The sequence below is a fragment of the Puma concolor genome, chromosome D2 (assembly GCF_028749965.1).
Source record: "Puma concolor isolate L17-30 chromosome D2, mPumCon1.1.hap2, whole genome shotgun sequence".
Lineage (NCBI taxonomy): Eukaryota > Metazoa > Chordata > Mammalia > Carnivora > Felidae > Puma > Puma concolor.
In genome coordinates this window covers 17,616,606-17,641,614 of record NC_141677.1, presented here as the reverse complement: position 1 = coordinate 17,641,614, position 25,009 = coordinate 17,616,606, and the positions used below count along the sequence as shown (strand labels likewise).

General features: G+C 55.5%; 1 protein-coding gene across 2 annotated transcripts; it reads right to left on the bottom strand.

Moving 5' to 3' along the window:
- Nucleotides 1–6,360: 6,360 nt before the first annotated feature.
- AGT (angiotensinogen) lies at nucleotides 6,361–17,901 on the bottom strand. Of its 2 annotated transcripts, XM_086679699.1 has the most exons (6): nucleotides 17,762–17,898; nucleotides 16,830–16,886; nucleotides 13,470–14,331; nucleotides 9,869–10,136; nucleotides 7,860–8,004; nucleotides 6,361–7,126 (listed from the first exon to the last, which is right to left on the bottom strand). In XM_086679699.1, exons 3-6 carry the CDS (start codon nucleotides 14,299–14,301, stop codon nucleotides 6,935–6,937), a joined length of 1,437 nt encoding a protein of 478 aa, XP_086535825.1. In that variant the 5' UTR covers nucleotides 14,302–14,331; nucleotides 16,830–16,886; nucleotides 17,762–17,898; the 3' UTR covers nucleotides 6,361–6,934. The 2 variants fall into 2 exon arrangements, with proteins under 2 accessions (XP_086535825.1, XP_086535826.1); XM_086679700.1 differs by lacking the exon at nucleotides 16,830–16,886 and having other exon boundaries at nucleotides 17,762–17,901.
- Between the last annotated feature and the right edge of the window lie 7,108 nt (nucleotides 17,902–25,009).

The following is a 25,009-nucleotide window of genomic DNA, read 5'->3' as shown; positions in this document are numbered from 1 at the left end:
ACAGAATTCTCTTCCCTCCTGGTTCTGGAGGCGGAGTCCAAATCAGGTGTTGGCTGGGCCACACTTCCTCTCCCCCTTGCCCGTCCCACTTCTCGTGGCTCGAGGTGTCCCTCGGCTCATGATGGCACAACTCGGCCTCGGCCTCGGCCTTCGCGCGGCCTCCTGCTCTTCTCCGTGTCTCCTCCTCTGTCTCCTACAGGAGCACTGCCGTTGGATTTAGGACCCACCTGCGTAATCCGGGAGGCTCTCGTCGTGAGATCCCCAACTTAATCGCATTTGCAAAGGTCCTTTTGCCCAGTAAGGTCACATGCACAGATTCCAGGGGCCGGCATGTGTGCAGACCTTTTGGGGGGCCCACCATTTTGGCCTCTGCTGCAGCCAACCAGGAAAGGAAAAGCACATGAGGGCCACCCGGGGGCCGGGGGGGCCACGGCCCCGCCGGGGAGAGCTCCGCACGCTCCAGGGGCTGGAAATGGGTCTAGCTGTGTGTCCAGGAAGAAGAGAAAAAAAGCAGATTTTAGAGCTTCTTCAGTTAACACACCCCAGTGTCCTGTTGGGGGTCTTTGCCAGTATTTCTTTGCAGCTCCCTGGAACTACTCTGTGGAGTTGCCCTGTGAGAGCCACTCAGCCACGAACCTGCCTGTGGAAAAGGGGGCCCCTGGGTCTGCATGCCTCGCGGGCTAAAGCAGGGCAGCCCCGGACCTCCGGCATGGAGGAGGCCAGCGTCGAGCTTTAAGGACAGCAGCCGCCCTGGCGGTGTGATAATGGGCGTCCACGTGACCCTCCCATTGACCTTCCCGCTCAAGTTCATGTTTCAGGACCGGAGAATGGTGCCGAACTTCAGATGTCGAGCTAACGGTAGAGTCTTTTTTTTTTTTTTTTTTAATTTAATGTTTTTATTTATTTTGAGAGACAGAGCAGGAACAGGGGAGGCACAGAGAGAGAGGGAGACACAGGATCCGAAGCGGGCCCCGGGCTCCAAGCTGTCAGCACAGAGCCCGACGCGGGGCTCGAGCCCGCAAACCCTGAGATCGTGACCTGAGCGGAAGTCGGACACTCAACCGACGGAGCCAACCAGGCGCCCCGAGCTAACGGTGGATTCTGAAGCAAGGCCTGTTGGGGGTTCTTACCTGAAGGCACCGTTCACGTTGTCAGCGCGTGGCATCCTCCCCCGTGAGAGAGACCTCTCCTCGTCAGCCACCAGACATCCCAGATGGAGCCTCCACCATCTGAGAGGACGCAGGCCTCTCCTGGTCCTCCTCCCACCACCTCAGGTTAGGCAGCTGTGAAGGAGACGCTGTCTTTGGCCCGGGCGAGCCTTCCCGGCACTGCCCACCCCTCTTGAAGAGCTGCCGGGCGTCCTGTCGGATGGCGGCAAAGGCCGGTCTGGACCAAGGGAAGTCACACCTTCCCGTGACTTTGAGAAATGCCTCCACGCGCCACTCGCCCCGTCGCCCCTGTCACACGGAGTCCCAGAACAATCCAGATTCTCCTCTTTCCCTCGCTCTCGTCAATGTTGGACTGAAATGTGTTCTTGATCTTTGGGGTGGCGTTTTGATTGTGAAGTAACCCAGTAACGAGGACCTGAATCTCTGTCTCACCTTAAACAACTGAACACCAAGGCAAGCGTCTGAAACAGCACCGTGCGGACGCTGGACAAGAGCAGTGTAGGATCCCAGAGAGAAGGGAAACAAGGTGGGCTGTGTGTGGACAGTGTCCAGGCCCGGGCACAGGGGGACCCAGAGCCGGTGACTCTGATGTGAGAGAGTCTGGAGTGGGGAGGCGGCAGGGGTGGGGGGGGGTGGTGGGGGGAGAGTGGGGCAAGGAGTCTAGACCTTGGGGGGCAGAATATGGAGAAGAAGGTGGCTCACTTTGTATAGCCGGGTGCTGGTTAGCCGCTGGTGGGGCAGGAGGCTATCAAGGCGAGGAAAGCAGTCCTAGAAAGGAGCGGCTAGAATCATCCTCCAGGCTCAGGGGACCCCGGCGTGCTCCCGCTGGCAGGATGGAAAGGCTGTGACAGTGGCCGCAAGTGGCGCCCTCAGAAGGATCGGCCTCAGGAGCGGCACCAGATTGGCCTAAACCAAAGGCTGGTCTGGACCCGCTTAACAAAGCTTCACAGCGAGCCTCAGAGGGTAACTTTGCAGGTAACTCCACGGAAGCGTAGAGTAACATGGAATGTAGGGAGGTGGGCTGTGGGACCCGCCCCCCCCCCCCCAAAGTGTTGCGAGTCACTGACATTCACCACCCGCGGTGTTTGTGAGAGCCTCTGAGAGGCACCCAGAACGTTTGCTCGTCCTGCAGCTTTTAAAACCACATGGCGAGCCCGTGTCCACACAAAAACCTGCACACGGATCACTGCCCACCCCCACCCCCGCCCCAAATTGGAAACAACCAAGTTGTCTTTCATGGACGGATAAATAAACGGTCCATCCGGACAATGGGATGTCGTTCCGTCCTGAAAAGAAATGAAAACATCTGGGGGAATCTTAAACGCATATTGCTAAGCGAGAGAGAGGCCAATCCGAAAAGGCTGTGCGTGGATCCTAGCTCTACGGCCTTCTGGAAGAGGCAAAATTACGGACACCGAGAAAGACGAGTGGTGGCCGGAATTGTGGGGGATGAACAGGTGGGGCACACAGGATTTTTAGGACACTGGACGTCTAACCTATCATTAGCATATGGGAACTACTGTGTGCTCAGTTTTGCCGGGAGCCTAAAACTGCGCTAAAAAAAGCGAATTCTATCAGGAACCAAACAGACAAACCAACCCACACGGGATGGTCCTCAAGTCCAAAACCTGTCCCAAACCTTCAGTACGTGTTTCGGTGCCTAGAATTTTTCAGATTTTAGAAAGGCAAAGTGGTTTGCATCCTGCGTGCCATGTGGCGACCCAGCGGGCTCCGGAACAGCACCTGGGGGTCACCCACGCCCGTGTCTCTGCAGCAAGGAGAGGACGCTTCACACTCGAAGCTTCTGAAGCGGGATTGTCTTCGGCAGCCTCGTGTCTGTTCGGGTTGGGGGTCGCCGCGCGGATCCGGCAAAACTCGTGTTCAGGTCCTGAACTCCGTACAGGCTCGGGATCTGGTGAGCGTCCTGGGTGGGTGGGCCGTGGGAAGCTCCAGGTCCTGAACAGAAACCTGAGGCCGGAGGGGACGGGAGCTGCCGAATCATTCCCCAGCCTTCCGGGGAAGCGCTTTGCAAGCCCAGGACGACTTGGAACTTAACTGACGAAAGATTTCGGAGAAACAGACCCCACCCCACCCCCGCCCCCCAGAATTAACACATTGGCGTTAAGTAATCTGCCAGACGGTGGGTTTTGTATCCTGGTAACATCCTGACCCACTTCCCAGTTTATAAAAGAGCCGAGGACAAAGAACAGCAGGGGATCGTTGGCAACCGGGTACTGGGTACTCCTAGCAACTGCTCCAGCCCCAGCAGCCTGCTCGGTGGGAGAAATGGGAGAAATGCGCTCGCCCCGGCCAGTCGCTTTCTGAAACGAAGTTAGGATCGCACCGTGTTCTGTTCCCCCAGCCGCAGCGGGACGGTGCTGTCTCAGGTCACTGGGGACGACTTCAAAACCACGGTGCACGAATCAGGAGGACGTCGGTGGTGGCGCCTGGGGCTCCGTGCTGGCCCTGGGCACCTCACAAGTGTGTGTCCGCACGGAGAGGGAGGTGCTGGGACGGGGTGGGAGGAACGGCTCTGAACCCATGGCGCGCACACAGATGGACCGTTTCTCGTTTGCGGTCTTGTTAGGACTCGGGAGGAACCTCCACGGCTCCGGTTCCGATTGATGACGTGGCATCCCCCTGAGAGCGGGAATCCAAGAGGGGGCGCTGCCGGTTGTGGCCCCGGCTCTTCTCGAAGCCTGTGGCTGGGAGCACAGATTCCGGGCCGGCCTCAACCCTGACCCGAAAGTCTAGTGTGCGTTCCTGGGCTCCCGGTGACAATGCAGATGCTGAGGATGGGGTCTGGGTGGGGCTGGGTGGCACCAAGGGCCACATGGAGTCATGAGACTCTGATTGTGCTTATTACTTCTTTAGAGAGAGAGAGAGAGAGCGTGTGGGCAAGAGGAGCAGAGGGAGAGAATCCCAAGCAGGCTCCATGCTCAATGTGGAGCTCGATCCCACGACCCTGGGATCATGGCCCAAGTCAAAATCAAGAGTGGGACGCTCAACCCACTGAGCCATCCCGGCGCCCTGGGTCGTGACTCTCTAACGCGCTCCTGCTTCCTCAACTTCCAGTTCCCCCCCAGAGACCTGGCATCCAGTGGCCGTTTCCAAAAGCCCAAACCAGCGAGGAATCGGATGCCAGCTGCTGCCCCCCCCGCTGGACCTCTGAGAAGAGAGACCCAGGGAGGGCAGAGCGTGATGGGAGGTAAACCCAGGTGAAAGCGGGTCTGGGCCGGGGGTCTGGGGGGACAAAGTCCCTGCCAGCAGTGAACAGGGGGACCCCCATCGACACCCACAGTTTGACAGGGCTCCTGGACTGCTGCCTATTCAAAGCAACCAAACAAAGCACGGGTGCTGTTGCTGTGTCTGTCCCGCCGGGGCCCTTGTCGCTCAGCCTGACACCGGGTGAGGTACTGATGTTTGCGGGGAAACTCTTGCCCGGGCTCATTCGCTGCGCATTAGAGCCTCAAAGCAGCCGTCCGTAGCTGTGTGCCATGCGGCGGGGGCCCCTGTGCGGTCAGGGAGCAGAGGCTGATCTGGGGAAGGGGAGGCAGGTCTCCAGGCACTGAGATCTTCACCCGCAGCTTCAAAGGCAGGGAGGGGTTTGCGAACTCGAGGCCCCCCCCCCCCAGAAGCTTCCCCTGGGACATTTCACCTCCTCCGCCCCCCAGGTGCCAGCTGGTCCCTGTATGGCCAGTGATCCTCTTTAATGGATGGGGGGGACCATCAGCTCTTGAAGAGCTTGGAATGTGGGGGGAGAGCCTTGAGGGTCCCCCAGCGGTGCCGGATAGGAGACGTGCCTGAGTGTTGCCTTTGGCCGCCATAGCACATTGCCACAAGTTTATTCCCTGGCCGCTCTAAGGCCAGAAGTCAACGATGGTTGTCACTGGCCAAAATCAAGGTGTTGGCCAGGCAGTGCTCCCTCCAGACGCTCCAGGGGAGGACGCTTTGCCTGCTGTACCTTTATGGAACAGGACTTCAGACAGGGTAGAGGTCCTGACTTCACTGTGGACTGACTGCTGTTGACATGGTTGCTGTTACTCTTGTATTCGTTCGGGTATTTCCCACTTTACACAGAAGGGCAGCGCGGCCCAGAGGGGCGATGTCCCCTGCTCCGGGTCCCAGCACGTGTTGGATCTGGGCTTCCTGCTCAGCCCGCCCATCTCTGGCACCCACGTTCCCGAGCACCCACCAATGCTGCCTCTCATGTGCCTGCCACCGCCGCAGAAGGGCAGGGGGGTGGGGGGGACCAGCTGTCCCCTTGACCTTGACATCAGAGCAGGGAGCTGCATTCCAGTCTGGCAGGGCGCTTGAGAATGTGAGGGGGACACTGGGGCGTGGAGGGCGTCGTTCCTGTTCTGTGGCGGTCCGAGCCTCAATCAGAGGAGCAGGCCTGCCTCTCATAGCACGTGCTCAGTTGGCCTCAGCGCCCTGGACTGTGGCTACAAAGCCCAGGAAGGGGGGTGGGTGGGGCCTGGACACCAGTGGGCAGCGCAGTCACCGCTCAAGCAGAACACGGGATGCTTCTGCTTACGCCTCTGAACGCGCATACCGGCAAGAACTGGGTCGCCTTTGAAATCGTCATCCCCACTCTTACTCCCCGGTGACTGTCCAGCAGCCGTCGTCGGTGGTTACCGTATTACGGAGCCTGCCTGGTTACTTCAGCAGCTGTGGGAGGGAGGAGGAGACGGGGCTTTGTGCACATCAGGAAGCCTCTTCACTGTTACCAGCAACAGTGTGGGCCTCCGGGTGCCCACCTCCACCCCAGTCCCCGCCCGAGCTTAAGAATGCGGGCGTCTAACCCGCTCAGAGACACTCAGCAGATGGAAGGATTCGTTTCTCTGTCTTCCAGTCCCTGGGTGATGGGAGCAGCGATCCGACCCTGTGTTCCCAGAAAGGAAGAGGTGCCCACCTGCCCCGTTCCTTCGCAGCTGCATGTCGGGGCATGGCGCCTCCCCCCGCCCCAACCCCCATGCCCATCTGCCATTTAGGGATGGAAGCGTCCAGAATAAAGTATCCTCTAAAACCTCTCCAAATGACGGCCAAGTACCGGCCCGCACCTTCCAGGGAAGTTCCATCCAAAATATGGCTCAAAGCCCTTGAACGCACTTAGCATTTTTGCGGCCTGTTAAGCTAAATGACATGTATTTGTTTTGCTGTAGAGTGAAAAGAATTTTCCTCTTTTGCGTATTGTTGCAAGACATTTATTAAGAACACAAGGGATGACCAGCCGTGGTATTAACATTCTAACACAAATTCAGATGCTTGTGTTTTTCCAAGATCACAGCATCCTGGGGAAGACAACCAAGAAACCAACAAAAAACTAAGGCATCGTGGAGACCGTATGCAGGTCGTGCGTTCGTATTCTGTAACTGAGTATAAACCCAGGGCCGTGAAAACTGTATAATTTTAAAGCCCGATTTCTGTTCTCTGATAAAAAGGAAAGCAGTTTTTGGTTTCACGAACCGGTTTTAAGTCTGTTCACACTTTTTCCTGAACAGTTGTCCTGTGCTAATAAACTCTGGTTCTTGGCACCGCCCCCCCCTTCACGTGGCCCAAGATAAACCTAAGAACCCGGGAGGCCTTCTTCCCAAAGGTTCCGCTGCTCATGATACACAGTGCCACGTTTACCAGGGAGAAACAGCTTCCTTCCCATTCCACACTGACTCACTGGAAGGAAAAGTGGAAGACGGGTGACAAATCGGCGTTACTGTGTGCCTGTCGCTCATGGTGACAGCCGCGGCTCCGTGGCGGCCCAGGCCTCACGCCGCGCTCAGCGGGTTGGCCACGCGGCCCAGGAAGTGGAGGGCGGTGGAGTCTTGCTCATAAATGGCGAACAGGAACGGGCTGTTGAGGGTCACCTCTAAGGCCTCGGGCCCGTCAGGCTGCTGGGCGGACTCCGTGGGCTCTTCTCCCTCGTCTGCTTTTAGTTCGAAAAGAACGCTGTTCAGCACCTGCAAGGCAGCAGGTGTTGGGACGGCTCCCGAAGGCCCTCGGGGCCCAGCTGTGTAGTGCTGTCGCTGGAGGGCGTTTCTCCAGACCGTGCACGCCCCGCCCCTCAGTGTAGACGACCCCCACTCGGCCCAACCCACCTGACAGCTCCTCCCCAGAGTCTCTCCACTTCCCACCTTGCTGTTGCCATCCAGGGCAAAACCCCGGACCCTCGGCTGCGGGCCCCTGTGCTCGGTTCATCCCACTCACGTAGCACAGGGGCTCGTGCCCCCCAAACAGTGGTCTCCAAGGCCAGAACTGCAGCCCTTCTTCTCCCCAGCAGAGCGTCCAGGCGGCCCCGCTGCAGAGGTGCGTCATTCCAGGCAGCAGAGCCACAGTCTGCCTACCGCTGAGCGTTTCCCTGAAGCAGGTGGCCCTCTGGCAGGGCTGGCACTGGGCCTAGGGGCACTCACTGTCGTGGCCCAAGTCCTGGCCCTGCTGTAGGATCTGGGAGGGACCCTGAGGCTAGGCCAGGCTGGGCAGAGCCATAGAACACATGGGCTCTCCACCTGTCCCCAGAAAGCCCTAGAAGGCTCTGGTCACTTCTCTCCCACCCTGGGTGCACACTTACCTGGCCATGCTCTCCTACCCCGCCCGCCTCCCAGGAGCTCCCCCTGTGTCCCTCCTGTCCACGCCTCCCACCCTGCGAACCCACGGAATCTGCTCCGACACAGACAGACACCTCCCGCACGGTACCTTTCCGACTCTGAGCTGGTCGTCGCTGATTTTGCCCAGGTTCGCCTCCGCGCCCAGCAGGGTGGGCAGCCTGGCCTGGGCCAGCAGGTCCTGAAGGTCATAGGAGCCTTGCAGTGTCAGCTGGGGCATGGTCAGGCGGATGGTCCTGGGAGGGTGACACACACTTAGGGAGGTCCCGGTGGCCCCCACCGTGAGGCCCTGGGCCCCCCTCACCTGGCTAGGCCATCTGGGGAAAGTTTGTCAGCAGCAAACATAACAAGAAACTTCCGTGTCCTTGGGAATACGGTGAGAAGGGCATACATTTAACAGCGGTGCTCTCTGGGTGTTTGTGGACAGTCTATGCTTCCGTTCTGGGTTTACTTTGGCTGCACTGAAGGTGTATCACCTGGAGAACTTTAAAATGCTATTCTCTGAAATAATGCATCCTGTCTTACTAGCTACTTTTCAGTGGTGTTCTTGACATAGAAACCCCCCACCGTCGGGGGGTGGGGTGGGGAGAGAGAGATAGGAGGGATGTCCTGTCACTCTCAGTGGTGGGCACGTTCCTTACATCAGCTCAGTTGACCTTCCTTTGGCATCCCTGAGAGCCCCTGGATGTTTCCAGTGACGTACCAAACCCTCACAAGAGGTGACAGTGGACCCATGTCCCTAGTAGCATTATTCACGATAGCCAAAAGGTGGAAGCAGCCCAAGTGTCCACTGATGGATGAAAAGATACACAAAGCACGGTCCATCCATATAATGGAATGTTAGCCTCAAGGAGGAAGGAAATTCTGACGCAGGCCACAACGTGGGTGAACCCTGGGGACAAGATGCTAAGGGAAATAAGCCAGTCACAAAAGGACAAACACCGTATGCCTTCACTCCTCTGAGGTCCTAGAATAGACACATTCAGAGACCGGAAGTAGAAAGGTGGCGGCCAGGGGCGGGGGGAGGGGGAATGGAGAGTTAGTGTTTTTTTTTTTTTGTTTTGTTTTTGTTTAAATTTTTTTTTCCAACGTTTATTTATTTTTGGGACAGAGAGTGACAGAGCATGAACGGGGGAGGGTCAGAGAGAGGGAGACACAGAATCGGAAACAGGCTCCAGGCTCCGAGCCATCAGCCCAGAGCCCGACGCGGGGCTCGAACTCACGGACCGCGAGATCGTGACCTGGCTGAAGTCGGACGCTTAACCGACTGCGCCACCCAGGCGCCCCTGGAGAGTTAGTGTTTAATGGGGTCAGAGTTCCAGTCTGGGAAGAGGGAAAGATCCTGGGGATGGGTGGCGGTAAGGGCCACGCAACAGTGTGGATGTGCTCCGTGCCCCTGAGCCGTGTACCTAAAAGATGGGTCACGTGGTAAATGTTAGGCATTTACCACCCACCACAACCAAAAATGATCTAGAAAGGAGAGCTGACCTCAGGAGGCCACTGGGCACCCTCCCCCCCCCGCCAAGTGCCTGTCTCGGGGCAGAATTCTGGACCCCACTGCCCTGCGCCTGGGTGGTAGGTCAAGTGTAGCGCCCCCAGCAGAGAATTGCTTTCTTCCCCGCCGCAGGAGTGGAGCAAACCAGGGGGCCTGTGGGGTCAAGGTCATCTTCGAGAAAAAGCCCCTCCCCCGGGTCTCTCGGAAGGGTACGAACCCTTCTGGGAAGTCAGCCCCCCACAAGCTCTTGGATTGCAGTAGATTGTGTGTGTTGGAGGGGACGGAGCTGGGGGGGGGGGGTGGCATCAAAAGGGGCAGATTGAAACGCGGGCATCCAAAACCAGCGGGTGAGCACAAGCCCGAGGAAGGCGTGCTCCCCACTCGTGCTCCCGGAAGAAGCCGGTAAACCGAGAGCCACGTCAGTGGATGGCTGGAGGGGTGATGGGGGGATGCCCAGGCCCTCCAGCCCACAACAGCAGGGGCTGCCTGGCCCGCCCCTGCTCACCCCACACCCCCTCCCGCCTCGCCTCCCTCCCCCCCCCCCCCCCCCCCGGCTTCCAGGGGGAGCAGCCCCAGAGGTGCCGGCAGTTTCCCGGGAGCCGTACCGGGGAGAGAGATTCTTCAGCCACGTCAAGAAGTTGTGCTGGAAGCTGAGGGTTTCCACCTGCTGCAGGCCCGACATGCATTGCGGCTGCACCAACAGCAGGCAGGCGCTCCTGCCCAGGGGCACGCGGGTCATGGAGATGTTGTTCTGGGCGTCGCTCCAGTGCTGGAAGGTGCCCGTGCCCGAGAGCATGGGGACGGGCACTGCCGTGGTGTTGTCCACCCAGAACTCCTGGAGCCCCTCCAGCAGGGAGAACCCCTTCAGCTTTCCTGCGGACCCGGACGAGAGACAAGAGGGGAAGGGTCAGCTGGGGCAGGGGCAGGAGGGTGGGCTCGGGACGGGGTGCCGCTGAGCAGGGGTGGGGGGGGGCGAGGCCTGGAGGGCAGATCCCGGAGGCGAGGCGCAGCCCGGGCAGGGGGGCATTCTCCCCGCCCAGCGCATCACCAGCCCCACGGCCCCAGGGGCCCGTTCAAGTCCTCCTTCTGCAAGATCGCCGCGGTGACGCCAGACGCCAGCGGTGAAGACGTTGCACCCGCCAGGTGCCACCCTGGGACTTTAGACCTGTCGCCTTAAGGCCCACAAAGGAAGACGGAGAATGGAGGCACCTTCCACCACGACTGAGTGACTAACTCACCCCAGATCTGCCCTGGCCCAAAGCCTGTGGGCTGCCGTGCTCACTTTTTTTTCTTTTTCTTTTTTTTTTTTTAGACAAATTCAATTGTTGGGTTCACAGCAAAAGCTAGAGGAAGGTATAGAGATTTCCCGTGTCCCCCCCCCCCCCCCACTCCCCTGACACGCACAGCCTCCCGCCCCACCGACACCCCCGCCAGGGCGGGACATCCGTTGACGCTGATGAAGCGACACGGACACATAGTCATGACCCAGAACCCGTGGTTGACATCAGGGCCGTACATTCTCCGGGTCTGGACAGACGTGCAGTGACCTGTATCCACCATCACCGCGCCATCCAGAATAGGGTCACGGCCCGACACGCCCCCAGTGCACGCTCGCTCTCCAGCCCGCGAGCAGGGCCGGCCGTGACAGAGACCCTTTCTCAAGTCCTAGGACGCGGAGTTGAGCACACACCTCCTGTCACGAAGGCTCCACGTCTCGGGCCCCTGTGCTGCCAGGGACACCCCTACGACCCGGCGTGACCAGTGGCTCTGAGCAGAGGCGCTCCGTGCAAGCACCAGGGGAGGGTAAGGGTGAGTCTGTCACAGAGCAGCTGGGGGTCTGAGTAAAGGCAGCTTCAAAAGCCACGGCTCCCTTTTCTGGGAACAGAGGTCTCCGAAGTGGAGGGGCGGGGGCTGGAAGGACAAGGGTGCCTTCCCAGGGCCTGGGTCTGGCAAGAAGGGACCGCCAGACCCAGCCTCTCCCTCCCCCTTTGTAGTCGGGCCTTGGAGAGACAGGAGCGACAAGCCGTGGTGTCCTTCCTCCCAGGCTCCCCCAGGCCTGGCAGGGGACTCGTTAGTTCAGGGGAAGAAAAGACTGACTCTTTTCCCACCAAGACAGAAAGACGTGAGACTCTGCACCGGAGGCGGCTGCCCGGTCCCGTCTGCTCATCTGAAAAGCACAGCACACCGTCCTCGTCCAGAGGTTAAGTAAATCCCTCAAGGTTAAGTCAGCTGGCGTCGTGGAACCTGTCAGGGCCAGCACCCAGCTTGGGATGACAGCAGGGCCTGGGCAAAGGGTGCCCTGGAGCTCGCGGGCTCCCAGCCCCCAAGTGCTCGCCAGTTGGGAACGTGCACCTGACCTCCGCTCAGGCCACGGTAATAAAACGTCATTGCCAAAGGGGAACACAGAGCTCCCAAGACGTAAGTGGACGCGCCGTGGCGGACAGGTGCGTCTCTGTTGGATGGAAACTGAGGCACAGAAAGGTCAGGGAGGGAGAATCAGAAGCGGGGATGTGGTGGGGCTGGGTGACCATCCAGGGCGTCGGAGTCCTGAGCGCAGTTCTGCTTTTCTCTTCGTGGCTTTCCTCGCTCCCCTCTTGTCCAGCCCCATCATGTGAACGCGTGCACGGGGGCCTTTCCAGAATGAGTCCCCGTTTCTGGCACCTGCGGCTCTCTAGCTTCGCCTTTTGGGGGCACGACTTCCTCAGTGAGCTCTCCTCCTGGGGCTCCTCTTAGGAATGGCGAGCTGAGCCCACGAGTCCCCTCTGTCCTCCGTGGGGTGTGGCGCCCCCCCCCCCCCCCGGCCCCCCGCTCAGCTGGATGGCCCCAGTGCTGGACTCTGTTCCCACGACCTGTGAGCACTGGGACCTGAGCATTCCCGGGTCTGCCGTCTTCCTCCTGCACCCAGAACAGGCTGGAGGTCCTTCCCCCTTGCGGTTTACAGGCTTCCAGAATGTTTTCAGAGTAACAAAGTAGCCATGCTCTGTTAAACCTCTCTCTCTCTCTCTCTCTCTGGCTCCGGTTTGGCTGCTTGCTCGCTTGGCTCGCAAACGCACCCTCCCCGGCCCCTCAGTTTGCGGAGCCACTACCTTAGCATGTGCTCCCGGGAGGGTTTGCCTGCCCCGTTGAGCAGCCTTCCCGGGATTCCCCCCACCCACCCATCCACCCTGCCTTCAGTGCACATGGCACAGGCCGCCTGGGCGACCTCTGAACAGAACGCTTTGCCCGCCCCAACACCCGCCAGCCTTCCCAACGTCAGATTCCAAGTCGGAACCCGGCCCGTCTTTCCGGCCCCGCCACGCTCGCTCACTCCCAGCTCTGGCCAAACAGAGCCGCCCTTGCCCTGGTTCCTGGCCCCGAACTCGCTAGCCTTTGCTCACATGTTTGTTCTTCTCCACTGCAGCCCCGCTCCCCGAGCCGCCCCCAGGCCTCTGTCCTCTTCCCCAGTGACCCTCCCTCCTCTGGGTGCTCAGCGCCCCAGATACCTTCCTCGGGCACTTTTATCTGCAGCTCTGTAGCCTGGGCATTCGCCTGTGGGACCTAGCTGCCCTGTTGAGGCTCGAATAGGCAACCTGGGATCGGGACGTGTGCGTTCTTCCTGCCTGGCCCCTCGGAGACGCCCCACTCGGGGAGTTTGCATGTGAACCTCTTCCGTGATTATATATTGAATGAGCGAACTGTCTTCGTAGGGATTTTTTTGCGGGGGAGGAGGGAGTAATGGCCCCTCCCAATATGAGAGGGATTTAAGCAAACAAACGGGCTATGTTTGCATGGACATTGACCTTCTCAAGAGACAGGAACCCCTCCCTCCTGAGCGTAGAGCTGGGCCCCAGGGCCAGGAGGTGGGGGCTTGGGTCCTGGGACACCCGCTCGTGCCTGTGCCTTCTTGAGGAGGCCACCGCGTTGCTGTTTTTCCCTCTAGGGGCAGTAACACCTCTCCACCACACCGCCAGGGGATTGAATGGGAAAAGTAGAAGGATTTACTTTAGTAGCTGCACAGAGTAGGGCAGCAGGTAGGCGGGCCGATAGTTCTGCCTCCTCGAGAGTGACTCCTGGGTGCTCCCTCACATGCGCCACCCTGCCCTTCTCCAAGGCCTGGCCCTTGCTGAGCTGAAATGTTGGGCGTTACAGCCACAGACGCAGGGAACTGTCACCCTTTGGAACCGGCCCGGGGGGAAGAGCCCACCCCACCCGCAGGGTTTGTCTTACCTTGGAAGCGGACATAGGTGTTGAAAAGTAGGGTGCTGCCCGGGCCGACTCCTGACAGGGGGCTGTTCATTTTCCACCCCGTCACTGCCTGCGTGAACGCGTTGATCTTCTCGGCAGCAAGATCTGGGTCCGTGGACAAGTCCAGAGAGCGCTCGAGGGTGATAGGGGCAAAGGGAGCCAGGCCCCGCACAAATGGCTCCTTCAGGCGCAGGCCGGGGGCTGTGAACAGGCCCACCACCGTGGAGAGGAGCAGTCTGGGCTGGCCGCTGGCCCCACCCTGGGCGACCAGAAGGCCCTGGATGGTGTGCAGGGCAGAGAGGACCTTGTGGCCATCCAGCCGGGACGTGCAGCCCTGAGCCTCCCCGGGGACGCCCAGGAACGCCTGCAGTCTGCTGGCCGTGGGGTCCAGGGCGCCCAAATAGAAAGAGGCCAGGGTGCCAAAGAGAGCCGTCGGGGACAGGATGGCCGCCCCGCTGGCCGTGCTCCACGACTCACTCAGCATCCTGTACATGTGGAAGCCCAAGAAGTTGAGCATCATCCCCACCTTCGCCGCCCTCAGCCTGTCTTCCTCCTCCAGCCCCTCGGTGGCCAGCACGAGCTGCTCTCGGAGGGCCTCCTCGTCCACAGGGGTTGTCTTGGCCTGAATGGGGACCGGTGTGAAGGTCGGCTCTTTGGGCGCCTCCGCGTTGGACTTCTCCAGCTGCTCACAGCTGCTCTCGCTGTAGACGAGGAGGTGAAAGGGGTGTATGTACACCCGGTCGGCAGCGGCGAGGCCGGCCCAGGCCAGGAGGCAGAGGACGGCGGCCCTCAGGCTCGCACCAGCAGGAGCCATCGCTGACGGGGGCGCTCACTTCCGCGGACCCTGCAAAAATGTCCTCTTGTCAAGGGTGACAGTTCTACTCGGTGTGGAGGTGCCCTCTAGCCAGACTTTTAGCCGTTCCAACATTCCCTGCGATCGTTCAGTCCAGGAGAAATCTATCCAAGTCTACACACGTCGAAGAGAAGTGGTAAATTTCAAAGCTCTGGGGAAGACACCGCGCAGGTGCAAAACGCCGCTGTGGGCTGGGCTGCGCTCTCACGGGGCTCATTTTGGGGTGGGCTTTGTGTTTTGTTGTGTCTAATGTTTAAATTTTTCTTTTAACGTCTATTTATTTTTGAGACAGAGAGAGACAGAGCATGAACGGGGGAGGGGCAGAGAGAGAGGGAGACACAGAATCGGAAGCAGGCTCCAGGCTCTGAGCTGTCAGCACAGAGCCCGACGCGGGGCTCGAACTCACGACCGCGAGATCGTGACCCGAGCCGAAGTCGGATGCCCGACCGATTGAGCCACCCAGGCACCCCGGTTGTTTTGTCTAATTTTTATAGCGGTGGGGATGTCTTGGGATTAAGACCTCTGGAGAGTTTAAACAGAAATAGGAAATCGTCCGTGAAATCAAGGAAAAATGTTCACAGAGGTTTTCACAAAATACTGGAAGCACTTCTCTCCAAGGATATATGAGTGGCTGATATTACTTTTACGTTATGTTAATCAGTGATCTTCTGCTTCCATCAATAATTATATGTTTAATAGAGAGTAATACGGAAACACTCAAGCTGGTGTTTAAGGGACCACTTTCGGCAATAACGTATCATGATATTAAGGCAAAAAATGTTGTAAGCTATTTGTTGAAATCCCAGTCCCTCAAAATGTACTATACTTGGAGACATAAAGAGGTAATTTAGGTGAAATGAGGTCATCGGGGTGGGACCTACTCCAATCTGACTGGTGTCCTTCTAAGAAGGGGAGATTCAGGGGCGCCTGGGTGGCTCAGTCGGTTAAGACCGACTATTGATCTCGTCTCAGGTTATGACCTCACGGTTCGTGAGTGAGCCCCACATTGGGCTCCATGGTGACAGTGTGGAGCCTGTTTGGGATTCTCACTCTCTCTCTCTTTATATGCCCCACCCTCTGCTTGTGCACTCTCCCCCCCCCCCCCGCCATCAAAAATAAATAAATAAACTTTAAAAAAAAGAGAGAGGAGATTAAGACACAGACACATCCAGAGGGAAGACACTGTACAGACTGAGGATGGCCACCTATCTAGAAGCCAAGGAGAGAGGCTCCGAAGAAGCCAGCCCCACTGACACCTTCATCTCAAGTGGGTAGCCGCCAGAATCGTGAGATAACATGTCTATTAAGTGACCCAGTCTGTGGGGCTTTGATATGGCCCCTAAGCAAAGTCATAGATTCACGCGCCCCTGGCTGTAAGTTTTCCCCTCGAAAACCAAACGTGGACCAGACTGCCGGTCTCTTGGAGGCCTCTTGGCCCCAGGGTAGGCGGTAAACCAGTTTGGAATACAAAACTAGCACACACAGGGGCACCTGGGTGGCTCAGTTGGTTGAGCGTCCAACATCGGCTCAGGGCAGGATCTCGAGGTTCGTGAGTTCGAGCCCCGTGTCGGGCTCTCTGCTGTCAGCCTGCCAGCGGCTCAGTCAAGCGTCCGACTCTCTGTCTCGGCTCAGGTCACCATCTCACGGCTCGTAGGATCGAGCCCCGAGTCGGGCTCCACGCTGACAACATGGAATTTGCTTGGGATTCTCTCTCTCTGCCCCTCCCCACCCCTTCAAAAAAAAAAAGCTGGACCACCCTGAGTTATCAGGAAAGCTTGTGGAAGCAGAGTGCCGGAGACATCTTGCAGTAACAGGTACCCCGTCCAGGGTTGGGGCCAGGCAGGTAAGCATAGCCCCCTGCCTGCTCCACCCCTCCTGCACCGTCTCGTCTCGGCACCGTCTGGGGGGGGGCGGGGGAGCAATTTCATGGATCACTGTCGTTGCTCTCAGCTGGGATCAGTTGCTGCTGCCCCGGCTGGTCCTAGGTCAGCACACAGCAGGAGCCTGTGATTCCCCCCTCCTCCACCACCCTCTCCCTCAGCCTCCCTCTCCCCTCCCCTCCTCCAGGTATCCCGACTCCTCGCGGTTCCGTGGCCTGATGAAATGGTGAGATCGGCAACCGACACTAATACAATGCTTATCATTGCCGGGCGGTGTTCTAGGGCTTTCCATAGACTCGTCTCATCCTGCTGAGGCTTCCTTGACCCCGCGTTTCACACCGCAACTGTCCCCCGCCACGCCTGACACTCTGGGCTCGCTGACCCTGCTTTACTTCCTTTTCCCTTAGCGCCGATCACCCTGTAACCCTCTGCAGCATGTATCTGTTTATTTTTCCGTTTTCAGTTCTGTCCCTTTGCACATGAAAGCAAACCCCATGAGCGCGGGGTCCTCGCTCGGTTTTGTTGGCTGATGCACAGACACCGCGGTCCCAGAAATGCGCCTGGGACCTCGTAGGTACTCGGTACATCATTGTCAAATGGAGCACTTACCGCTGGTTTGCAGAGGAGGTCCGGTGATTTGCTCTAGGCCACACAGGTCACGCAGTTCTGTCGGAGAGACAGAACTAGGATTCAAACCCAGGCCCTCCCCCCCGCCCCCCCCCCCCCCACTCCCGGACACCATAGTCCACACGCTTCAGCACCGATCTGTAGTGCCTCTTGAACAAAACAATAAGACTTTGTCTTTCTAGTTTATCCTAAAGTTTAGAAAGTACTCTCACGTTAGATGAGCTCTTTTGATTTACATACGCCCTGGTTCAGGAGCAAGGAAGGCCAGGCATTGCCATTTGTCCCATTTTACGGCCGAGCCACCCGAGGCTCGGGGGTACCGCGTGATGAGTGCACAGAACACAGCCTTGAACGCAGAGACGGCGCTGCCTCGAGGGAGGGGCGGGGAGTCAGACGCCGGCCACTCCTCATCCGAGCCCCGTGGGGATGCGGCCCCGGGGGCCAACTGAGTCAGCCTCCCCCAGCTGGGGGAGTCACCTCCCCCAGCTCCGCCACCCGCACCGCAAGTTTGCTCTTCCTTCTGCTGGCAGGGGACCCAGGGGACTCTAGGCCACCATGACTCTGCCCCTGTGCCAGCCCCTGAGGCCCGCCAGCCCTGCTCATGGGCGGCAGGAGGACCCGGCTACTCTCTTCCCTTCTGCTGGGGAGGCACGGCTCCTCTGATGGGAGCTGGGGTGTGCTGAGGGAGAGGACAGCCCCCACGTCTGGACGTCTGCTGTGACAGGAGGGGAAAGGCAGCCTGCAAGTCTTCCGTGGTGATGTCCCCGTGCTGCAGGGACCCCTGGCTTCTGGCCCTCAGCAGCTCTTTTCACCTCCCCACAGAGGCCCCCCACCGGCTTCTCCTCCCTGCATATGACTCAGCTGCCCCGAGAGAGACAGGGAGGGGTGTGTAAGGAGAGGGCCTCCCAGCTTACCTTCCGCCTTTAGTTCCCCCAAACAGAGGCAGCCTCTTCCCCTGGCAGGGCCGCGGAGGCCCTATTTATATGGGAGGGGCGGGGACGGCGCCGTTCCCAGAGCCTTCTGTGCCCAGGCTGGGGAGGAGGGGGGGGTGACATCACTTGGCCCAGCGGTGGGGGTGGGGGGCCTCAGGCAGCCAGGCCGGGCTGGGGGACAGGCGCCAGAGCGACTCTCATGCAGGGGCTCCTTCCAGGAAGTCAGGGTGATCGATAACACACTTTCACTGCTGAACAGGATGGGCTGGAATGCCGTCGAGTTACACATTTACTGAAGTTTTCCTGCACTGGGGCCGCAGGTCCGGAGCACAGGAGCGTCCCACGTAGGGGTGTGATGTGTCTCTGCCCTGAGGCTTGGCAACCCCAGGCCAGCCACCCAAGCCTTCTCTCTCTCTCTCTCTCTCTCTCTTTTTTTTTAAGTTTATTTATTTTGAGAGAGACAGAGACAGCGCGAGTGGGAGAGGGCAGAGACAGGGAGAGACAAAGAATCCCAAGCAGGCTGCGCACTGTCTGCAGAGTTCCAATTGGGGACCGAACCCGCGAAACCATGAGCTTGTGACCTGAGCCAAAACCAAGAGTCAGACACTCAACCGACCGAGCCACCCAGGCGCCCCTAACCCAAGCCTTCTGACGGAGCCCTGTTTGGGGTGTGCTTCAAAGAGGCCCCAAGAGTGCTCTTGGAGGCCCCGTGGGCAGGGGAAGGAGGGGCAGCCTGGGGGTGACATCTGACCCCATGGCCTTGAGCAGCTCAGGCAGCCTTTAGCACCTGCTCCATGAGAGGCCCTCTGACGGGCAGGGGGAGGAACACACGACCAAGCAGAAGCACCTTCTAGAGACTCGTGATTTAGCTGGGGAGATGGTTAGACACCAGCAATGATACAGCCAGATGGAAAGGCACCAACAAAGAGCTTTCAGATCACGGGAGGGAACAATCCGTTAAAACTGGGGAAGGTTTCAGGCAGAAATGTCATTTCAGTCACGCCTTGAAGGGTAAATAAGCTGGACTTAGAAGCTGAGGAAGGGATTTTAGAGGTTTATACGATGGGAACAGAGGTGGGGAAGCGTGGCGCCTGTTTGGGGGACGCCTGCACCCCTAAGGTGCTACAGGAGAGGGCAGGGGTGACAGAAAATTGCCGCTGCTTCCTGTGCTTGTCCCCAGGGACCACGAGGGTGCCGAGTCTTTCGTGGGTGTCCCCAGATGCAGGGCTTCAGGCCAAACTCTCCAGGATCGGAGCCAACCGCCCAAGACGAAACACACATGCACCCCCAGGTCTGGGGCATGTGACCGAGTGATGTGGAAAGAAAGGACACTGGTTGGAGCCTGCACACCAGCTCAGAGGTCAAAGTCGATGCCACAAGAGGGAGGGACTGAAGATGTCTAAGCAGAGGAGTGCCATGAAGCCGGACTTTTAAAAAAAAATTTTTTTTTAATGCTTGTTTATTTTTGAGAGACAGAGGGATACAGAGTGCGAGTGGGGAAGGGGCAGAAGGAGAGGGAGACACAGAATCCAAAGCAGGCTCCAGGCTCTGGGCTGTCAGCACAGAGCTAGATGCGGGGCTCGAACTCACGAACTACGAGGTCATAACCTGAGCTGAAGTTGGACGCTTAACCGACTGAGGCACCCAGGCACCCATGGACTTCTTCTCCTTCTTCTTTTTTTAATGTTTATTTATTTTTGAGAGAGCACAAGCAGGGGAGGGGCACAGAGAGGGGGACAGAAGATCTGAAGCAGGCTCTGTGCTGACAGCAGAAAGCCTGAGGGGGGCTTGAACTCACCAACCACAAGACCATGACCTGAGCCCAAGTCTCATGCTCAACCGATTGAATCACCCACGTGCCCCCAGACTTCCGCTTTTATAAATGTCCTCTAACTACGACAAGCATCTATGTGCCAGGTATCAGTCAAATTTCCAAGCTCAGGCCCCGGAGAGAATGACGAAACCAATAACGAAGACAAGGACAAGGTTAGATTGAGCAGCTGGTTAAAAATCAAAATTCTACCAAGTAAATGTGAAGACCCAATGATTCGTGAGCCGGGCAGCATCCCATCCAGCAAAGAGAGGGGGGCCCCACTGAGCCAAACAAAAGATCTTGAAGGCAGAGAGAGGGCATACAGACAACTAATAAAGGAATTTATTAGCAAGGAGTTCACTGTTTAGACAACATTGCCCTCCGAAGGGGAGCGGAAGGGTCTATGAGTAAATTTCCTAGGGTCGACCAGAAAACTCCACGTTGACCAACGAAAGGTCCAGACCGTAAATTATTCCCAGAAGAAGTAGCCACTCAAACAGGCTATAAACTTTTGACCTGGTTCAGATTTAGAACAGTTTCTTTTTGATAGTACAATTTCTCTCTTTCTTTCTTTTCTTTCTTCCTTTCTCTTTCTTTTCTTTCTTCTTCTTTCTCTTTCTCTTTCTTTCTTTCTTTTATTCTTTCTTTTTTTCCTTTCTCTTTCTTTTCTTTCTTTCTTCCTGTTTCTTTTTCTTTCTTTCTTTCTTTCTTTCTTTCTTTATTCTTTCTTTTTTCCTTTCTCTTTCTTTTCTTTCTTTCTTCCTGTTTCTTTTCTTTCTTTTTCTTTCTCTTTCTTTCCTTCTTTCTTTTATTTTCTTTCTTTTTTCCTTTCCCCTTTCTTTCTTTCTTTTCTTTTTTCTTTTCTTTTCTTTTCTTTCTTTCTTTCTTCCTTTCTCTTTCTTTTCTTTCTTCTTTCTCTTTCTTTCTTTCTTTTATTCTTTCTTTTTTCCCTTTCTCTTTCTTTTCTTTCTTTCTTCCTTTCTTTTCTTTCTTTTTCTTTCTCTTTCTTTCTTTCTTTTATTTTCTTTCTTTTTTCCTTTCCCTTTTCTTTCTTTCTTTCTTTCTTTCTTTCTTTCTTTCTTTCTTTCCTTCTTTTTCCCTCTCTTTTTCTTTCTTCTTTCTTTCTTTTAATAACAGGTACAATTTCTTGTGTGTTCACTCCATCAGTGGAAGTTAGGTACAGTTTATCTGTGGCTCCAGGAAAGCTGTTGAACAAAGAGGAAATACTGGCCATGAAATTGAGTAAGCCATCCCTCAGAACTGGGTCCATGAAGGGAGCCATGGATAGCAGTCAGCGTTGGGCCGCAGCGATGCACTCAGGCTGATGACATCTGGGGGTCAAGGCCACTCTGTGGTGAGGACTGTGGTGAGGACTGAGCTGAGGATCAGTCTGAGTTAAAACTCTCCCTCTCCCCGCTCCTGACCAACCAGCTAGCCAAGGGACAAACACAAACTCCTACTCTAAAGCAAAACAAAGCCAAACTGGGAAAGTAGAAGATGCTTTCTTTATGTCTGTGATGCAATCGGACTCTGAACCAGGTAGAACGAAGTAAGGAAAGAATGAGGGGTAAACACAGGAACCGGGTTTCTGTTTTTGCTTCTCGGACAAAACTAATGATTTCACGGGGGACTTGTCTCTGCCTGCATCAGAGCTCTTGTCCCACGGATGTGCCTGGTCCGGGACACATGACTACACAGCACGTCATTTACTGGAACCAGGGAGGGAGCCGGGAGGCGGGCCCTGTCCCGCGTCCAAGTTTTTCTTTTTATGACAAGGACACGTTCCACGACTTGTGAGTCCTCCTCACTGCTCCTCTGTGCCAGGAGACCAGCTCTTGGGGCTCCCAGTTTGTAAAATGGGCTCATTAGGGGGAAGTCCATCTCCTTCCAATAAAGAGTACTCAAATGCGAAGACGGGTTTCTCAGCTCACATGGGCTTTAGACTCCTGGTAAATAAAACAAAATAGTCCCCCTCCCCCACCTCACCAGGAGGCATCTGCTCTCCCTGTTAGGTCTCCCAGACATCACAGGATGCCCTGGACCCTGCCCCGCACACCTCCGTACGCAGCCTTTGCATGGTGGGTGCGGCTGCTGATTTAGACGCAGCAAAGATCGGGCTGGAGGAGATGTGGATTCGAGATAACGAAAGTCTGGGAAATCTTGGGACTGGAGCGTATTTCAGAGATGACAGCCCAACAGACGGCTTTTCCTGGTCACCGATGACTGTTGTACACATAAGAAGTGGGTTATTTATTCCTACCCGGTTCAATATTAAGTGACACAGCAAGTGAATCCAGTTCCGGGTTGTTGTAAAAAGTAGCAATGAAATTTATGCCAAACGCTGTTGGATGTGGACCTCTCCTCTCCCCTTACACCTTTGTCCTTTGTCCACATCCGCGTGGAAATTGGGAAAAGTAATGAGCCACTTTCGTAGCCTCCTCGATAACCATTAATTACATCAATGGTCAAGTAAGATGGTTCTGGCTGGTAAGACACGAACAGAAATGTGAGGGCTTGCTTCTGGGAGTCTTTTTGCTTTCCTTGTGTAAGCAGACTTGGTGGCTCAGACTTTACCCCTTCTTCCTCCCTCAAAGGTTGGGTAACGTCCACGGACAGGCCGGCCATCTTGCAGCCGCGACACAACAAACATAGAGACCAAAGGCCGACAAACTAAGAATGTTAGAGAAAACCTGAGCTTTTGATTGGCCCAGAGCTGCCCAGCCAGTGCCAACAATTGTCTGTCTCTGGACCTCTGCTTGTTTGAGCACAATGGTAGCGTTTGTAGATGACAGTGTGTAGTTGTTCAGCTAGTAATAGGGACTTCATCCCTAATAACATAACCTTCATTCCCACCGAGAGGCCAAGAATTTAATTCTGCCGAGTACAGTAAATTTCCCATCAAACTTTAGCCTCTTTGTAATGGGGTTTCCTTTTCACATTTGTTTGAGTTGGATATTTGGTTTTTCTTTTTCTTTCTTCTTCCTTCCTTCCTTCCTTCCTTCCTTCCTTCCTTCCTTCCTTTTCTTTCTTCTTTCTTTCTTCTTTCTTTCTTTCTTTCTTTCTTTCTTTCTTTCTTTCTTTCTCTTTCTTTCAAGTACAGTTGACACATGGGGCACCTGGCTGTCCCGGTTGGGTAGAACTCGCGACTCTTGATATCAGAGTTGTGAGTTCAAGCCCCGCGTTGGGCATGGAGCTTTTGTATTGACGGGAATATTCTAAGTCTAGAGTGTAACAATTTCCCAGTTAAATTCAGAACCTCATCTGTTATGCCCAGATGAGGTTCATGAAAACTCTAAGCCTGGGATGAATAACAAGGCTAACATCATGCTGTGCTTTGCAATTAGTTTTTATTTTGTCGTACAATATGCTCCATTTGTAATTAACCCTGTGATGAAGGTCTGGAGGGTCATTCTGCCTCCATTTTTTGGGGGGGGGATGCGGTGCAGAGAGAGAGGGAGAAAGAGAACCTTAAACAGGCTCCGCGAGCAACGCGGGGCTCGATCTTCCAACTGTGAGGTCATGACCTGAGCTGCAATCAAGAGTCAGACACTTAACCGACTGAGCCAGCCGGGTGCCCCTGCCTCCATTTTCAGTACCATGGAAATACGATTATCTTCCCTTTATCCCTCCCCAGGAGGTCTTACGGTTCTTGACTTAATTCCACAGGGTGATGAGCCCCTCTAAGAAAACTGGGTATGACCCTGCTGATACACATATTGCTGGTGTGCGAGGCTCTGATCCTGAGAGGCTGGGCGAAGAGAAACCATTTCTAATGTGCATTCCAGGAGCTCTCTATCCATCGTAGTCTACGGTCAACCCCAGCAAGTCAAGGATCCTTTGATAAAATAAGTAACAGAACAACATTAACCTGTTCCAGGGAGTGGCAGGCAATGGCACACGGGCCAAATCTGGAGCACAGCTCTATAGATAAAGTTTTGTTGGAGGACAGTGCGCTGTCACTTCACACCAGTCACAAGGGCTAGCATCAAAATACAAAATCTAGCAAGTGGTGGCACGGATGTGGAGAGAAGAGAACCCTCGTGCACTGTTGGTGGGAATGTCAATTCACGCGGCCCCTGTGGAAAACAGTATGGACATTCCTCAAAAAATTAAAAATAGAGGGGTGCCTGGGTGGCTCATTCGTTAAGCATCTGACCGGCTCAGGTCATGATTTCACGGTTCGTGGATCTGAGCCTCTCCCATCAGGCTCTGCGCCCTCAGCACAAAGCCTGCTTCGGATCTTCTGTCTCCCTCTCTCTCTGCCCCTCCCTCCCTCCCTCGCTCACAACGCGCGCGCTCTCTCTCTCTCAAAGTAAATAAACATTAAAAAAAAATTAAACCTAGAGATGTCATCTGAGGCAGGGTTTCCACTACTGGGGATTTACCTGAAAAGAAGGAAAACACTTCTTTCTAATTCAAAAGGACGCATGCACCCCTATGTTTACGGCGGCATTATTTACAATAGCTAAATTATGGAAGCAACTCGAGTGTTCATGGATGAGATGAGTGCGTGAAGAAGATGGGGTGTATCCACACAATGGAGTATTAGGCACAGAATGAGATCTTGCCATTTGTGACAACATGGATGGGTCTGGACAGTATCGTGCGAAGTGAAATACGTGTGGCAGAAACAGACAAATACTGTGCGATTTCACTTACGTGAGGAATGGAAAAAATACAACAAGACAAAAACCAGACTCTTAAACACAGAGAACAAACAGGTGGCTTTAAGGTGTTGAGCGCTGAGTAATGTAGAGAGTTGCTGCATGGAGGTCAGGCACCTGAAACCAACATAACATTGTATGTTAATTACACTTCCATAAAAAAATATAAATAACAAAGTTGTAATTGAGCCCAGTCACGCTCATGAGTTTGCATACAGTCTATGGCTGCTTTCAGGCTGCAACCGCGGAGTGGAGTGGCTGCAACAGAGAACGTATGGATGGCCCTAAAATATTTATTACCTGGCCCTTTGCAGAAAAAGTTTGCTGAACCTAATCTATGTCGTTAATTCAGATCGTCAGTGACAAAGGTAATAGATCTATACTTGTCTGTCATCCTTTTCTTTGAATATTAGCGTTGGAAACATCTACTGTGCTTACAGAACCTATTTTGTGTATAATTTTATTATTTTATGCCGGCATGAATGGAGGACTATCCAGAAAATTCCGAACAAAATGACTCAAAAAAAGTTGGATGACCTATTTTATCCACCCCATGATGAAAAGGACAGGTAGAAAGGATTTCAATAACCTATCCAGACGATGGCTAGAACTCCCCATTACAAACTTTGTCATTGACAGAAAATTTTTAAAAAATACCATTGGCAAATTCAGATCTGCCTGAGACATTGGACTTGACCAAAGGGTGAGTAGGGGAGAGAAAAACAAAAGGAAACTCTGGGTAGCAGCTGCCGT

Excerpts from the sequence above, each read along its gene's own strand:
- AGT (XM_086679700.1), bottom strand. The coding sequence starts at position 14,301 with ATGGCTCCTGCTGGTGCGAGCCTGAGGGCCGCCGTCCTCTGCCTCCTG. Across the intron at positions 10,137-13,469 it reads CACCTATGTCCGCTTCCAAG|GAAAGCTGAAGGGGTTCTCC; the intron begins GTAAGACAAACC and ends CCGGGTCCGCAG. Across the intron at positions 8,005-9,868 it reads CTGAAGAATCTCTCTCCCCG|GACCATCCGCCTGACCATGC; the intron begins GTACGGCTCCCG and ends TCACCCTCCCAG.